This window comes from Ipomoea triloba, chromosome 10 (assembly GCF_003576645.1).
Source record: "Ipomoea triloba cultivar NCNSP0323 chromosome 10, ASM357664v1".
Taxonomy (NCBI): domain Eukaryota; kingdom Viridiplantae; phylum Streptophyta; class Magnoliopsida; order Solanales; family Convolvulaceae; genus Ipomoea; species Ipomoea triloba.
The window spans coordinates 1,658,142-1,675,059 of NC_044925.1; the positions used below are offsets into that span (position 1 = coordinate 1,658,142).

Sequence of the window (16,918 nt, forward strand, 5' to 3'; positions counted from 1 at the left end):
ATATATATATATATATATATATATATATATATATATATATATATATATATATATATATATATATATATATTCATAATCAGGTGTGGCTGTGGCTACTCGTGCGGTCGGTGCGGTTTACACCACTCAATGTTAAGAAATGCACCACTCAATGTTAAGAGATACACCACACAAATATGCACTATTAGGTACACATCACCAAAAACACTCCACTACGTATTAAAAAATACACCACACAGTGTTAAGAAATGCACAATTAGAAACACGGGAGTTATGAGGTGTTTTTTATGCATTTTCATTGTGGTGCATTTCTTAACATTGAGTGGTGTAAACCGCACGGCCGCATGGGAAGGCGCGGTCACATTTGAACAGATTTCTATAAATATATATAATTCAGTATAAAGAATATTTATGTCATTTGAATATTTATTCTATTTTTATTTCTTAAACCAATCAAACACTATACTACCATTTTTGAAGTCTATTCATTTTTAAATCAAACTAATCCTTATGTATTCAATTCATTCCTATGGAATAACATTTCTTTTTCTTTTTTTTTTCTTTTTTTTAAAACTGGAATAACATTTCTATTGTTTCAAAATTCATCTTGTGAACGAAGGATGTTAGATAGAGAATAGCTCATAAATGCTATTTTTGAAATGAAAAAAAAAATAATAAAAATAAAAAGGAAATGCAATTCCATTTATGACGAACCATCCCTGCTGTAAGGCTTTCGTCAGTCACTGACGTACACTATTGAAAACAATGCTGATCCGTGGATGGAAAAACACTATAAAATTGCATGCATATTCTCCTTCATCATCATCATCAACTATCTAGCTTAATTAGCGTGCTAGCTACCATGGCCTACTCAAAGCTTTTCTCTCTGATTTCCATTGCTGTCATCCTTGCACTGCACACACCCATGGCGGCTGCCCAACTCCGCTATTTCTGTGCAAACTTTGCAACCTTCCATCCCAATTCCCGCTTCGAAAAAAACTTAAACACACTTTTGGGTAATCTCTCCTCCAACACACCACGCAACGGTTATAGTTCTGGCTTCGCCGGTAAATGCACCGACAGAGTCTACGGCCTCGCTCTCTGCCGTGGCGACGTCACCACCGAAGAATGCAAGAAATGCGTAGCCGACGCCACCACCAGGATACGTCAACTCTGCCCCAACAACAATGGCGGCATCTTATGGTATGACGTCTATATTCTTTGGATTAACAACGATTACAAACTTACCACATGCAAAAAGTTACAGCTAGTAATATAATGAAAACGTAATTTTATTTTCTTATGTTGTCGTCACATTTTTTAAACTCAGCATGTTGGACTTGACCTATTATGCCTCCACCCAACAATTCTCCTACCCACCTGGTGTTGGACTTATCCTTCAGTGCCCTTCTCCTTGCCCAAAAGCAATAACTAGGAGCACAATTTTATTTCCTTATACTTCTGTAGCAGTTAACACTATGGTTAGATGGCAATATGCTAGATCCCTCTCTCCAAACCCTAGCAAAACATATATATATATATATATATATAGTGGATCGGGTGCAAATATAACTACTTCTCGTGGGATTGTGCAGTTAACACAAAAAGACACACCTTAAGCACACAAATCACGCACCTAAAATTTTAAAATGACTTATCTTAAGTTTCAACAACCGACGCACCTTAAGAATATAAATCACGCACGTTAAAAAAGGAAAGCAACGCACTTTAAAAAAGAAATCCACGCACCTAAAGCTTTAGACCGACGCAATTTGAGTTTTTGAGGCAGAGAAGGAAAATCGTGCACCTTAAATTTGACCTAGATACAAAAAATCAAATTGGCACCACCTTATTAGTTTTTGATATTCATTTAGACAAGATCAAGGGCTCAGATTTAATCGCGCCACTAGACACACCAACTGCACAGAAACTGAATTATATATATGTATGTATGTATATATCTTTAGTTTCAGTTTGTGATGCCTAACATATATACATGTTAATTTGGCACATTTAATTTAGGTACGATAATTGTGAGCTCAAGTACTCGCAGGATGATTTCTTTGGGGAGATAGACAGCGCGAATAAGTTCTACATGGCCCACTGGGAAGACGCGAAGGATCCCAAGGCATTCATGCAGAAAACCAGAGATCTGTTGACCAGACTGGCGGACAAGGCGGCGATGCTGAAGAGCTCGTACGCGGCGGGAGTGGAGAATCTCGGCGGAACCAATACGCTGTACGGCTTGGTTCAGTGCACCAGAGATCTCTCCGGCGAGGATTGTAAGAAGTGCCTCTACGACGCCATTGCAGAGCTTCCACAGTGCTGTGGGACTGCCAAAATTGGAGGGAGAGTTATCGAAGCGAGTTGCAATTTTCGATATGAAACTTATCCTTTTTATAACGGTGCTTGAAAGGAAGAAATGCTACCTCGTTTCTTTAATTAGTATGTTACTATATATGTTGTCTGTATAAATAAAAAGGGCGCCCCTGTAAGTGCTGTCCCTAATATAATCAAGTCTCTGAGTCAGACTGGATTATATTCTTAATCTTCACTTTTAATTTGGTCCTTTCACCATTGTATTTTTACTTTTAATCAAACAGTTTAAATCCATTATTGGATTAAATTAAGTTGATCTCTAATAATTGACAAGCTGCAGAGAGCAAGTAATAATATTGTGATCAAAATACTTTGGGTACTTAACTTTGATATATAGTTGTACATAATTGGGTTCTCGACGGTCGACGGTTAGAATCAAGAAAAATCACTATATAGTCGATGACTAATAAATTGATATTAATAGAGAAAAACATTACCAAACTCTAATTGAATCATGGACTATTAGAGCATCCTTAATAGTGGTCTTTTTGCGATTTTTTTTAAGAGTTTTTATAAGTGTGATTAATAATATGGAAAAAAAAGTAAAACAAATTTGATTTTAAAAAAAAATTAAAAAAATACGTATGACAGGCGAGCTTGACACGCCCAGCAATGCACGCGCCCGCTGGGCGCCATTGTTACAGCCCACACGAGCAGCAACGCCTGGCTTCTCTCTCCAGTGAGTCTCACTTTTCTGCAATAAATCCACTCCTTGCAAATGCACTTCAAATTTCTCTCTCCTGCTTTCTCTCTCCAACATGGCATAGCTATCTCTGACATAGTCCCCAAATCATTCTCTAGTAAGGATGCTCTTAGAATCAATGACTAAATCGAGAAAAAACAATATAGTCGATGAACAAATTGGGTAAAATCACTATAATTGATAACCAAATTAATATTAATAGAAAAAAACATTATCAAACTATTCTAACATATTAGTTTCTGTACATGTAGATATCATATTATGTGTTAACAATTATTAAGTTATTTGTTAAATGTACAGAAATGGTTAACTGTAGGTACATATATAATGTGTTAAGTGAAGGTACAAATTTTTGTATCAGTGTTCACAATGTAATATGAGCCTTGTTCCATGGTATATATAACAATTACTATTTACCTTATTTCCAACAAAACTCAACCTACAAGTAGCATTACTTTTAAGTGTTTTATTTCTTAATGAAATGACAAATTTTCGTACTTAGTTAATTACTCATGCTATTTCAAAAAAAAAAAAAAAGTTAATTACTCATGCTCGATAAGTCATTTTATGGCAACCTAGGCCTAGGGTGCCCAAATGAAGTACGTACTTCACTTTTGAGGCTATTAAAAGCTATGAAGCTAAGGAAGAAATTTGACAATAATCTAATTTCTTTTTTTGAAAACACAATAATCTAATTTCATGTATTGGATTTACTAGTGTCTTTATTTCTGAATTTTGTGACATATGTAAGATAGTAAGAGGCGGTTTAATTTGGTGCTATATCATAATTAACTTTTTTTAATTTTATAAAAATGATTTCAAAAAATATGTTTGTTGAAAAAATTAATAAACATATATTTGATATTACATTGAAAACATAACAATTAATACTATATTTATTGTCATATAGAGATTGTGAGTTGAAGTGTATTGAGATTTCTATCACTCTATAGTATTGCATAATGACTATCACCTTCATATCCAGCTAGAAGGTAAGCCTCGGACTCTCTGAGCACTTTCAAACACATCTTCTTTTCGCCATGGCCTTTGAACTCAAGCCCCTTCTGCCTTGGTCCTAAAATATTTTCACCCTTACCACCATGTTGGTTTGAACCCTTCCGCATTTTGTACCCCATCGATATGATGTACATGTATTGAGGTTATAACCCAAAAATGATCACATCTCACATGCAAAAAATCTAAAAGATATGACCCTGTTTGGTAAATAATCAGCAATTTTAGCTTATTTGACCACTATTCGTTGTTTGACTTGGTTAAAAAATCAATTTGTTGTTTGACTTGGTTAATAAGCTTTTTGTAACTCCAAAATACTAAAATTCAAAAGGCAACTCAAAGCAACCTTTTCAATTAGCTTTTTGAGAAAAGAAATTATACCAAACAGCTATCAACTAATTTACCAAACATCTTTTCTACAATCAGCTAATATTATCAACTAAGTTATCAACTAATCGTATCTTCTAACCCAATTAGCTAACAGCTACTAGCTAACAGTCATTTACCAAACAAGGCCATGGAGTTTGGTGGCTACTTTTAGAGGGCGTTTGGTAGGAAGAAAAGTTAAAACTTTCCTAAGAATTTGAAATGTGGAAAAATTATTCTCACACGTTTGGTATAATTTTTTACTTAGGAAAGTTTGAGTCAGTGGGAATCATATTCAAATCCATGGAGTTAAAATCCTTGGAATAGGAGGCTGGGAAGTAGAAAATATTGTTTTGAAAGTGGTTTTAATATAAGAAAGAGAGTAACCCAATGGGGTAGCTCAAGTGGCAAGTGAACTCTCTTTGTGGGGAAGAATTTTGGGAGAACTCGGTTCAATACCTACAAGTAATGATTCTTCCCAGGCTAGCTCTTGTGCCTCTCGAGCTAAAATATATATAAGAAAGTAAGATGTGAATTTTCTATTTTACCCCTTCAATAGTAGAAGGTTTTTGGGTTTTTTGTCTGATTGAGACAGAAGTCTAACGTCGGGGACCGAACGCGCCATTTCGCTCCTAACTTAATAAAGACAAAATATAGATATGGTCATAATTGAGCGATTGAGTCGTCAATGTGGATATAACTCAGGACCAAATTAAATATGCCATTAGAAACCCTCTTCACAGTGTCATAAGAAGATCCCACAAACACTCACAACAACAATAATAATAATTATTATTATTATTATAAATAAAGTTTTGTGTATTTGTTTGTATTTAAAAAATGTAAAATGAGTTTTAAATTCTTTATTTAAACGCATTTAAACGGTTTCGTTGACGGACGGCCACAAATGGTTAGGCAACAATAATACTAGGACCAAACAGGAATGTTTTGATGAAAAAGACTAAAAATGAACTGACACCTATAAATCTATGACCAAAAATAAAGTTAAGTATAATGATTTCCATAGTCTTATACCACCCAAAAAAAAAAAAGAACAAAAAAAAAAGGAACAAAAAAAAGGGCATGTACTAAATCACATAAATTAAGAAATTAGAGCACAAAGGTTGAAGCATGAAATGCATATGCATTATTTAACAAAAAAAAAAAAAGTTTGTTGGTTTTGGACGAACGAGAACCCAGGTCATAGATTTTGGCTATGCTCTGCTGGTATTGTAAGTATCATTTATTTTTGTTAGGGTTTGGGTTTAGGGTACTGATTTCCAGAATGTAATTTTGTTTGTTGGTTTTGGAAATGCATAAAACAGAGTCGGGTTGGGTGTGGATTTGTGGATTGGTATGATCCTCCAATGTGTTCCCGTTCGAAGCGAATAATTCCGGGATTGCTAAAACGCATAAATAGACAAGATGAAGAAATAAGGGTGTTGAATATGAAGCTTCAAGGTGAAAAGCAGTAGGAGGGCAAAGTGTTTAACAAGATTGTAGGAATATTGGTTGTAATCTTTGTAGGTTTTGTTGCTAGTATATGTTTTGCTTGAAATGAAGACTTATCCTTTGTGATTGTAATATTTGTAGTAATCCTTTGTAATTTAAGAAATGACAGTATTGAAGTGTTTAACAAGATTGTAATGTGCTACATTTTTGTATTCAAGTGATCATTTGTAATTGAAGAAATGGCAAGGTTTTGTATGAACACAAGTGTTCAATGAACTGATCATTTTCATTCATTAAGCAATAACAATTATAGTACTGGCAGTTGCAAAAACCATTACATTAGTGTCAGTTGCAAAAACCATTAACAAAGCATTCACAAGAACTGTTTTCTTTTCAAAACACATTCACAAAAACTGCCTGCACATTCTTAAGTCAGCATTAACAAAGCATTCACTCAATGTTGATAGGGTCATCATTGTTGCCAAAGAATTTGGACTTCATAATTGTCTTGCTCCTAGTATAGTATGGCTTCTTGTTGTTGGATTGCCTTTTCTTTGGACCTCCAACTCTAACTTCATCATGCTCTTGCTGCCCAATAACATCCACATCCACATCCTGCTGCTGCTGCCCAACACCAACTCCACCAATAACCTCCTGCTGTTGCCCAGTAGCTTCAACTCCATGCTCCTCTTGCAGCTGCTGCCCATGTTCTTGATCATGATCATGGCTAGAAGTACCTTCACCAAGTACATCTGCTTGCTGGCTAGACATGTGAATAGGGATCTGTTTTGTTGTATAAATTACTCTTTTCTTTGGCTTCAACTGAAACAATAAAAAGTGTAAGTTACAATTTTAAAACAAAGCAAATGGAACATTACAAGTTAAATAAAGCTTATTACCTTTTGATTTGGATTTGATGGACATTTTCTTGAGTTATGTCCAGGTTGTCTGCAAATCCCACAATGCAATTGGATGTGCTTTCTTGAAACAGTCATCCCATCTTGACTCAGGGGTGGCTCAACCTCACCAGCAGATCTAGTTCTGAGCTTCTTTGGCCTCCCCACTTTGGCAGAATAGATAGGTGGCAGAGGGGGTGTTCTGGTAGTCACTGGCCACTCAGAAGGGCCTGTCATAGGGTTAATGGAGCAGCCATATATCTTCAAATAAGTCTCTTTTGAGTAGCATGGATGGACAAAATCAAACAAAGACACCTTTCCATACTTTTTCCATATTGCACAAACTCCATGCTTGCAAGGCACCCCAGACAAATCCCACTTCCTACATGAACAAGTTTTCTTTTCCAAATCCACCTCTTGTTGGTCCCCATATAACTAAGCCACTTCAAACTTAAAGAAATCACTCTGAGTTTCCAAATATCCTGCTGCCTCTTTCTCAACTTTCTTCAACTTTCCAACAATTGTTGGGCATATCTGTATCTTCCAACCAGCTGCCTTTTGTCTCTTTTCAAAGAATTTACTCATTAGCATCTTCCTTATGGTTTCAAGGCATTCTATAATAGGCTTGTCCCTTGCTGCAAGTAAGGATGAATTAAAAGACTCACATATGTTGTTCACTAACATATCACAGTGGCTGTGTGTTGGGAAGTGAGATCTACACCATTCACTTGGAGACTTACCACCTAACCACTGATATGCATCCTCATCTAATGCCCTAAGTTTCCTTAAACATTCATTGTAGGAATTCAGAGTTGTTGCCCTGGCACAAGCCCATAAAGCATCTTTTAATGCCTTACCTTGAAACCCTGCTACCTTCATATTAGCATGTAGGTGCCTAACACAGAATTTGTGCTCCACAGCAGGCAGGACATCCACAAATGCAGGGACTAAACCCTTCTGTTTATCACTTATGAAACAGATTCCTGCCTGCACATCCTCTGTTATCTCCAAATCTGCCTTAAGTAAAGTCAGAAACCAAGACCAAGCCTCCTTCTTCTCTCCTTCAACTATAGCATATGCAAGTGGAAAAATGCTATCATTAGCATCAACACTCACAGTAGTCAGTATCAGCCCACATGTTGCACATCTCAAGTGACATCCATCCACACCTATTAAAGGCCTACAGTGTTTGAATCCCAATTTGCTAGCTTCCCAACATATGTACATTCTCAAGAATCTATCATGTCCATTTTCAGCAATAGTCTTCACTATACACTTAGTCTTACTGTTTGTCCTTGACATTTCAGCACAATAACTCCAAATCCTCTTGAAGTTGTCTTCATCATCACCAAGTCTTTGTTTCTTTGCCCTCCAAATAGCCCTATAGGCTTGTTGGTCACTTACATAGAATCCCTCTTTCCTGCACACTGCATCCCTGAATTTTTTCATCATCCAGTCTGGATGGTCTTTTAACTCCTTGGCCCACCTCTTAGCAATCACACTTGCTTTTACCATGGAATTCTCCCAAGCCCAAGTACAACCCTGATGCATATCAACCATGTTAAGAATCCTCCAAGAATGTGAGTTAACCACTTTCCTCAACCCTATTCTCCAAGTGCAACCAGGCTGTGCACACTCAACTACAACCCTCTCCTTGTCATTTCTAGGAGTCTTAATATCTTTCCCATTTTTGAAACCATAACTCTGAACTGCTTCTCTAAACTCTTGTTTGGTTGCAAATGTCATGCCTAATGTAAATTCAAGATCCTTCATGTCAGTGGCAGCTCTAAAAATAGGCCATTTACTATCACCATCATTGTCAGATTCCATCAGTGAAGCATCATCAGAAAAGTTTATGGATTTAACACTTTCACTTTCAAATTCAAATTCAGGATCCTTCATGTTTGGTTTCACTACTGGATGTTCTGTTTTAACACTTTCACTTTCCATTGAAACTCCAACATCACCCTCCTCATCCATATTCAAAGGCTGAACCTCAACTTCTGCCTCACTTTTCCATTCACCTTTAGGTTCATCTACCTTAACTTCTGCCTCAATCAAATCATTGACATCCATAGTATCAACCCAAATCTCCAACATCTGACCATCCTTCACTCCATTACTTAAAGCTTTCTCAACATCATTATCTGTTTGCAGTAAGTTCAACCTACCATTTGCAAAGTCATAAATGTATGCTCCTATTTCAGAATAGCCTAGGGCTTTGACCTTATCTTGGAAGAATTGTAGGCATACTTCCTTACTTGGCACACTTTCATAAATTTCTACATCACCCCCCATATACTTATATTCAGTTTGCATACTTATTACTCCATTATGATAAATAAATATGTCCATTGGAACACATTCATTCCCTGTAAAGCACCCAAAAGGTAAGAACACTGTAAAAGTCCAACATATGCACATGGCCTATCAACAAAAAGCTAAGCATAAGGGTCCCACATTGAATTGTGTTTTTTTATCAAGCATATACACATAGCACAACACAGTTATCAATTTGTTGGTCCCCACAACAATACTATACTACTTTACCCTAAACCATATCATCAAAACTGCAGATGTATAAAATCATTGGTCCCCACAAGTACTATTATCACAAGTATCTTTACTTTAAAATTGGTCCCCACCTTAAAAATTCACACTATATATACAGCAGAAGCCTACACATTCACGGATGCAATGCTAATGAACTCAATACTATACACATACAACATATACAATCAAAAACGACAGAATGGCATTCCAACTGTGAAAGATGTCAAATTCAGTTCGAACTGAAGGATAAATTCATTACTTACTTGCTTGGAGATGTTTGGCCGCAATACCCATTTGCCCAGCAGAGGACGACATAGCTATTTGAATGGCTACTTGAAAGGGAGTTGATGGCGACCAAGTTTCCTTATATCTCTCAGTTCTTTCTTCGAGTTTTTCTTCGATTTTGTCTTCTTCCAATTTTCTCTCCCTCTGCGATTGTTTCTCGGACACATTCAATTAGGTTTTAGGTTTGAATAGATTTGGGGAAATTGGATTTGGTCAATTCGGATACAGTCAAACCAAATAATAAACACATGAAATGACCTCTTTACCCCTCTCAAATATGGATTAACGTGGGTTTAATGTTTTCCGACCGTTTTTGGCCGGCAATTTGGCCGGCTGGACCAAAATTGAGAAAAAAATCATAGTCATGGTACGTAATTAACATTTTTGAAAGTCGCGGATAGCAATTAGCAGTACTACAATAGTCATTGGACCAAAATGGCAATTTACTCTTCTATATACTTCATATTGAAGCAAATGGATTTTCAAAATTTTCCTTACATCAACATACAGATTTCATATTCAAATATATACTTTTATAACTTGTATTTTGGGAGAAGTATATGAATTTTCAAATTTTTTCCTTACATCAATATTAGATTTTAACAAATACTTAAGGTGAGGGACTAAAATAATCACTACATGAACAATTTAGGTATTAAATCAGGTCACTATCGTTATTATAATTGAAAATTTGAGTTTACCATTATGATATAATTGAATGACTAAAAAAACTCATTTCCTTACCAATTATTTATCCGAACTCGACCAAAAAGGCCCATGGCTCGAGGATCTAAGCTTAGGGCAAAAAAAATAGCTCAGATAAAAAATTAACCCAATTAATTTGAAACAATAAATAAGGCCCCAAGCATGTGAAAATAAGGAGATTTCTAGAAGAAAATATGCATGAATTGAATAAATTAACGCACAAAAGGTTGAGGAAATCATGAAATGCATAACTGTACTGTTACATATGTCACAAAAACAAAGACACTAGATCCCATAAATAAACCCAGATTTGTGAAATTTCTCCCTTGTAAGAGCATCAATTCTTTCAATTGCCTCCTCACTTAAGTATCTTTTATGGTCACCCACTTCAGCTTGTCTAAAAAATGAATTATTGGGCATGGGAAACCAAGGACGACATTCCTCGAACTTGTTTACTTCATGACTGCTTAAAATCTCGAAACTGCAACTCTTCACTATCTCCTCCACTTTTTTATCATCATCACGAAAAGGGCAACCCAAAAACTCAATCAATCTTTTCACGTGAGTATTTGTGTCATTCTTCAATTCTTCATAAGTAATAAAGAACACTTTACCAGGATTCTTCAAACTCGCCATTCTGTACCCCAATACATGCTCATAGTAAGGTGCCCCAGGGATAACCCCACGGCAAAATTGCTCCACAGCTTCTTCCAACTCCCATGGTGCTTGCTCATCCATCTTCCACTTATTCACAAAATGCCACAATGAATTTAAGGTGTCCTTTGGGTTCCTAGTCACATAAACCACACGACAACCTGAGGATTCAAAGGTTTCGCCTAGAAATTGGTAAGGAATATGTGTATTGAACATCCTAGTAGCATCACAACTATTAGTATCTGACATTATGTTTGATTTTGATGATTCTCCATAAACATCAACTTCTAGGAAAGGAATAAGGTCGTGGGGGCTATTCTTGACTAGAGAATCAAGAGAGGAGTAATTTATGATAGCATAAAGCAAAGATTTGAGCCATGTTGTGCCAGTTTTCGGAAATGAAGCCAAGATTATATCGTTAGGATGAGGCTTGAACTCGGCCACGGCTCGTTGAATTCCGGGGATCATCATAGGCAATAACCAAAAGCCATTGATTTGTTGTAAATTTTGACCTCCCCACCATTTCTCTTCTGGTAATAAATTTTGATTCTCCATGAGCCAAGGATTCGATCAAATCACCTAACAATGAATTAAAACTATGAATATATGAAGGCAAAGGAAAACCCTTAGCTATCTATAGCCAATTACTAGTTAAAGCAACACATGATTGATGATTAAATAAATGCCCAATGAAAAAGAATGGAATGAAGCTATATGATAGGAATAAATGCCAAACTACTTATAGTTTCATCATTAAAAATTACTGTAAATGGTATATTCCTGAATTGACTAGTACAAATGAATGTTCGGTCTTTAGAATGACAGGAATTATATTCTAAAAAAAAGAATGACAGGAATTATGAGTTCCCGACGAAAGGAGGTTGATTTGAGTCATGGAGGAGAAAGAAAAGACAAATTTGCTCTCTGATTTGACGGTCCACATACAAGAATGATAAGAACGGACCTAATTATTAGGTAACATTTTAGTACTCAAAGGAGTTTATAAAGTAAATTTTTAAATAGAAGACTTAATTAAGTAAATGTCAATAGTCGAATTTTTAGCTTTTTAAAAACTTGTTAGCTATAGAACATATTTTCTCTAAACAAAATATAGTTAACAAGATCTAACCTTTAACATATATAATGCTTCAAATTGGGCATTTGGAAACAATAATACTAACGAAAGCAATACGCACCTGTAGTGTATTGAGGCAGAGATGCATCAAGAAGCAGTACCGGATAGTGAGGGACGCCGGAGAGCCGCCGTGAAAGTTGACGGAGAATTTTAGGCGTTTCGCTGCTTGAAGCCTATGGTTTGGAATTGCTGTAAGCCTATCGCTTTCGCTATCACTTCCTCTCCCTCCCTGATACTTTCGGAAGGGAATTAAATAGCAGTAATTCTAGAAAAAAATAATAATAATAATAAAGGGTAATAATTAATTTAAAATATATATATATATGGATAACGAGAAGCACGTTGTACAAGCTGTTAAGCACCCAATGGCTAATGCTATTAGATTATTAGATTAAAAAGGGCAAACAAACAAAAGCAAAAAGTTAATGTAGATTCCTCCTCATCGATGCACACGCATTCTTTTTCTTCTTTTTTTTGTCGCTGGTGTATGGTGCATCGTAGATTATAGAAGGTGCATTAGTGTACTTAGTGCGATGCATTGTAAACATTAGGATGTACATCGTAGGAGATTGAGTTTTGTTTAGATACACAACTAGAGAGTTATCGATACAATACATTCGGTATAAGAATACGCAATCAAAATAATATGAATGCAAGTTCAAGGCTAAGCAAATAAATTAAACAAATACTACTCAACGAGGTTGTTAAACTCGTTGATCACGGGTAATATCAACGAGTTCAATAGACCTATTGGTCTAGCGACTAGCGATGCTACTCAATGAGTCTAATGAACCTATTGGGAAGCCCGTTGATTGATCAACCTACGGTACTTTCAATCCCGTCAGCACAATATATTTTGTAGCGGATTGATGCTATTGTGGTGACCAAATGACCTTCAAAGCAATTTTCCTATTCATCTGTGACTTAAGGAGTGCTAATTAGTAATATATATATATATATATATATATATATATTCAAATGAGGCCGCACCTTCCGGTGCGGTATACACCACTAGTGTTAACAAAATACACCACTAGTGTTAAAAAAATGCACAACAATAAAAATGCACAAAAACACCCCCGTAACTCTCATGCCCCTAATTGTGTACGTATTTTCAAACACTGTGTGGTGTATATTTGCATACCTAGTGGTATGTTTTTGGTGATGCGTACCTAATAGTGCATATTTGTGTTGTGCATTTTCTTAACACTAGTAGTATATTTTGTTAACACTAGTGGTGTATCCCGCATCGACCGTACAAGAAGGCGCGGCCACGTACACCTGAGCTCTACTATATATATATATATATATATATATATATATATATATATATATATGAGCCAATAAAGTTAGGCCTATAATGAGAATTAAAAAATGTCCATCGAATCCAATTATTTGATGAAATAAATGGTTCAGATTATTTTAATTTTAGTAATTTTATTTTCCTATTTTACCATCTATTATACTATTTTCTTCTTTTAAATACCCTTCCGTTAGTAGTATAAACTTTAGTAACAAATATTTCGTTAACTATTTATTATTCTTAACATGTTCATTGATTTCTATAAGAAATGTCTTATATTAGAATCCATCCTGATCAAAGTTGGCATAATTGTTGACACATACTACGAATATGTTAAGAGTGTATTAAAAAAATTACAATATAAAAGTTAACATGAACTTTGGTCAAATAATTTGCCCAACTAAATATATAGCATTCAAAGTTGAGCATCAAAGATTATAATTTACAATTAAGAAATCTTGAAAATCATTTTCTTGCAATTTTTTAAAAAACAAATTTCAAATTTTTTTCCTTTTTTTTTCGTTTAATTAACCTTCTTTTGATTATTTTGAGCAAGACTCAATATTTCAATTATGCTTTTGCATTATTGGGAATGATTTAGGTCATTATGGTATTAATATTTTTTGTTTGTATTTCTATAATAGTACAATTGTACATTACTTTACAAATATTGTACTATTATTTTTTACTATTATTTTTTTAAATGGACAAAATTGTTCTTTGATTATTGTCAGACTTGCGCGACCTAACTACAAAGTTATTGATCAGGAATACAATTACACTTGATGCTAAATGGTAGGACCATTGTCCAAAGAACGGATAATGTTGACATCCCACTGGCATCAATTCATTTGAACAAGTTTACATATAATTCTCATAATTTTATCAATGCACCTTCGTGATTGAACTTGTTAAACTAAATTCAATTATTATTACACATTCATTATATCTCAAAAGTTATTATTTTGTTATTAATAAGAAATTAACTTTTGAAAAATGAATAAGTTTATGCTTTGAATTGAAGGACTATCTGTTTTTATCCTCTTAATCTTTGTTCATATTAGAGCTAGTATACATATCGAACACAAAATACCGATATCTCTAGAAGAAAAAATATGCATGAGTTGAAGGAAAAAGAAAAGATATATATGCATTAAATCCCATAAATGAAGAAATTAAAGCACAAAGCTTGAATCATGAAATGCGTACATTGCTATAATTAAAAGTTTCCATAGTCTTATTACATATGTCATAGAAACAAAGACACTTGGAGAAGAAGAAACAAAGACACTAAATCCCATAAATCACGAAGAAATTAAAGCATAAAGGTTGAAACATGAAATGAGGAGTACATTGTTATAACAAAAAGTTTCCATAGAAACAAAGACACTAAATCCCATAAATGAAACCACATTTGTGAAATTTCTCCTTTGTGAGTGCATCAATCTTTTCAATAGCCTCTTCACTTAAGTACTTTTTATGATCACCCATTGTACCTTGCCTAAAAAATGATTTGTTGGACACGGGAAACCATGCTTGCAAATCATCACACTTGTTAACTTCATGACTACTTAAAACCTCAAAGCTGCAACTCTTCACTATCTCCTCAACTTTCTTATCGTCATCAGCAAAAGGACAACTCAAAAACTCAGCCAATCTTTTGACATGAGTAACTGTGTCTTTTCTCAACTCTTCATAAGTAACAAAAAACACTTTATCAGGGTTCTCAAAACTTGCGATTCTATACCCCAACACATGCTCATAGTAAGGTCCATCAGGGACAATCCCATGGCAAAATTTCTCTACAGCTTCTTCCATCCCCCACGGTGCTACATTGGTCATCTCCCACTTATTCACAAAATGCCACAATGAATTTAAGGTGTCCTTTGGATTTCTAGTGATATAAACCACACGACAACCTGAGGATTCAATGTTTTTGCCTAATAATTGGTAAGGAATATGGGTATTGAAGATCCTAGTAGTATCATTTGACATAATGCTAATTGGTTTTGATGATTCTCCATAGACATCATTTTCTAGGAAAGGAATAAGTGCGTGGGGGTTATTCTTGACTAGAGAATCACGGGAGGAGTAATTTATGATAGAAAAAAGCAAAGATTTGAGCCATGTTGTACCGGTTTTTGGAAATGAAGCTAAGATTACATCATTAGGATGGGGATTGAACTCAGCAATGGCCTGTTGAATTGCAGGGGTCATCATAGGCATGAACCAGAAACCATTGATCTGTTGTAGATGTTGATCTCCCCACCATTTCTCTTCTACTGTCAAATTTTTGTTCTCCATTTCTATCTCTTACTCTATGGTTTCCTCTACCTCTCACTCTCAGATGAGGTGTAGTGTGAGTGGAAGGGAATTAAATAGAACTATTTTTAGAACAAATAAATTAAGGGTAAAAAATTGCCAAAGACCTTGTGTCTAGTGGCATCCGGTGTCCCGGTTAACACTCGCACATGGATGATGGGAGTGGGTTCAAGCCTCAGTGGAGGCAACTGTTGACTCTTCGTGCTTCATTAGGTAGGCAACTGTTGACTCTTCGTGCTTCATTAGGTTAAAGTGCTATGAACAGATACTACATTATAACAGAGTAGGTTAAAGTAGCTATGAACAGATACTACATTGTAACAGAGTCACTAGTACTCAAAAAAAAATTAAGGGTAATAAATTAAAAATGAATAACGTGAAACAGGAAGATGCCATGCATATTAGAATATTAGATTTCAAAAGTGAAAACATGGATCGGACAACATAGCAAAGGTTACGGTAGAAAGATTCCTCCCCCAACAACAATCGTGGATCGTGGTCTTTTAACTCATAAAATATTTTATTTTAACACACTCATAAAATACATTATTTTATCCTAAAAATTATATTATACATTATTCTAACTCATAAAATACATAAAGTACATTATACATTATTCGAACTCATAATACATCAGAACAAGAGGTACTACTCATTAACCTTCTACAAATATAATAAATATTAATATTTTGTTCAATACTTTCACATGAGAATTTACGACATACATTCCACAGGCCACAACACATGAAATATGTAGAGAAAAAAATTATCACTGTCAAATATCAAAATAAATATTAATATTTTATTCAATAGTACAATTAAGATATGATGTAAGTTAAATTTTTTGAATATAGAATAATAATATAATAATTTTTTTAAAATTTTTGAAGTTGGGCTTGCAAGGTCCGCGAGCCCGCATTAACTAAACAAGTTAGGATTGCATAATCCTAGTTCGTGGGCAGACTCGCGAAAAGACTTACTAGAAAAAAAAAATCTCGGTGAAACAAAGTTAATGAGACGAAGCGATATTTTAAAATGTTTTATTCGAATGGGGCTGATACTACTACATGTTTGCAATTGCAAAGGTGGAATGACATGTACAACTTTTAAAAACGATGAATATATATAATCAAAATTATTGGTATCGTATAGCT

The 16,918-nt window shown here is 34.9% G+C and overlaps 4 protein-coding genes across 4 annotated transcripts; 1 reads left to right on the forward strand and 3 right to left on the reverse strand.

Annotated features, from left to right (window-relative positions):
- Window positions 1-842: 842 nt before the first annotated feature.
- LOC116033586 (cysteine-rich repeat secretory protein 38-like) lies at window positions 843-2,624 on the forward strand. Its single transcript, XM_031276336.1, has 2 exons — window positions 843-1,200; window positions 2,020-2,624. Exons 1-2 carry the CDS (start codon window positions 860-862, stop codon window positions 2,408-2,410), a joined length of 732 nt encoding a protein of 243 aa, XP_031132196.1. The 5' UTR covers window positions 843-859; the 3' UTR covers window positions 2,411-2,624.
- A 4,618-nt stretch (window positions 2,625-7,242) lies between these two features.
- LOC116032282 lies at window positions 7,243-9,675 on the reverse strand. The gene is made up of 2 exons (XM_031274777.1): window positions 9,624-9,675; window positions 7,243-9,179 (listed from the first exon to the last, which is right to left on the reverse strand). Exons 1-2 carry the CDS (start codon window positions 9,673-9,675, stop codon window positions 7,243-7,245), a joined length of 1,989 nt encoding a protein of 662 aa, XP_031130637.1.
- Window positions 9,676-10,553: 878 nt separating this feature from the next.
- On the reverse strand, window positions 10,554-12,345 carry LOC116033511 (cytosolic sulfotransferase 17-like). Its single transcript, XM_031276255.1, has 2 exons — window positions 12,201-12,345; window positions 10,554-11,583 (listed from the first exon to the last, which is right to left on the reverse strand). The coding sequence occupies exon 2, from the start codon at window positions 11,557-11,559 to the stop codon at window positions 10,636-10,638; it is 924 nt and encodes a 307-aa protein (XP_031132115.1). The 5' UTR covers window positions 11,560-11,583; window positions 12,201-12,345; the 3' UTR covers window positions 10,554-10,635.
- A 2,332-nt stretch (window positions 12,346-14,677) lies between these two features.
- Window positions 14,678-15,703, reverse strand: LOC116031454 (cytosolic sulfotransferase 17-like). The gene has a single exon (XM_031273671.1). It carries the CDS (start codon window positions 15,666-15,668, stop codon window positions 14,832-14,834), a length of 837 nt encoding a protein of 278 aa, XP_031129531.1. The 5' UTR covers window positions 15,669-15,703; the 3' UTR covers window positions 14,678-14,831.
- Window positions 15,704-16,918: the final 1,215 nt, after the last annotated feature.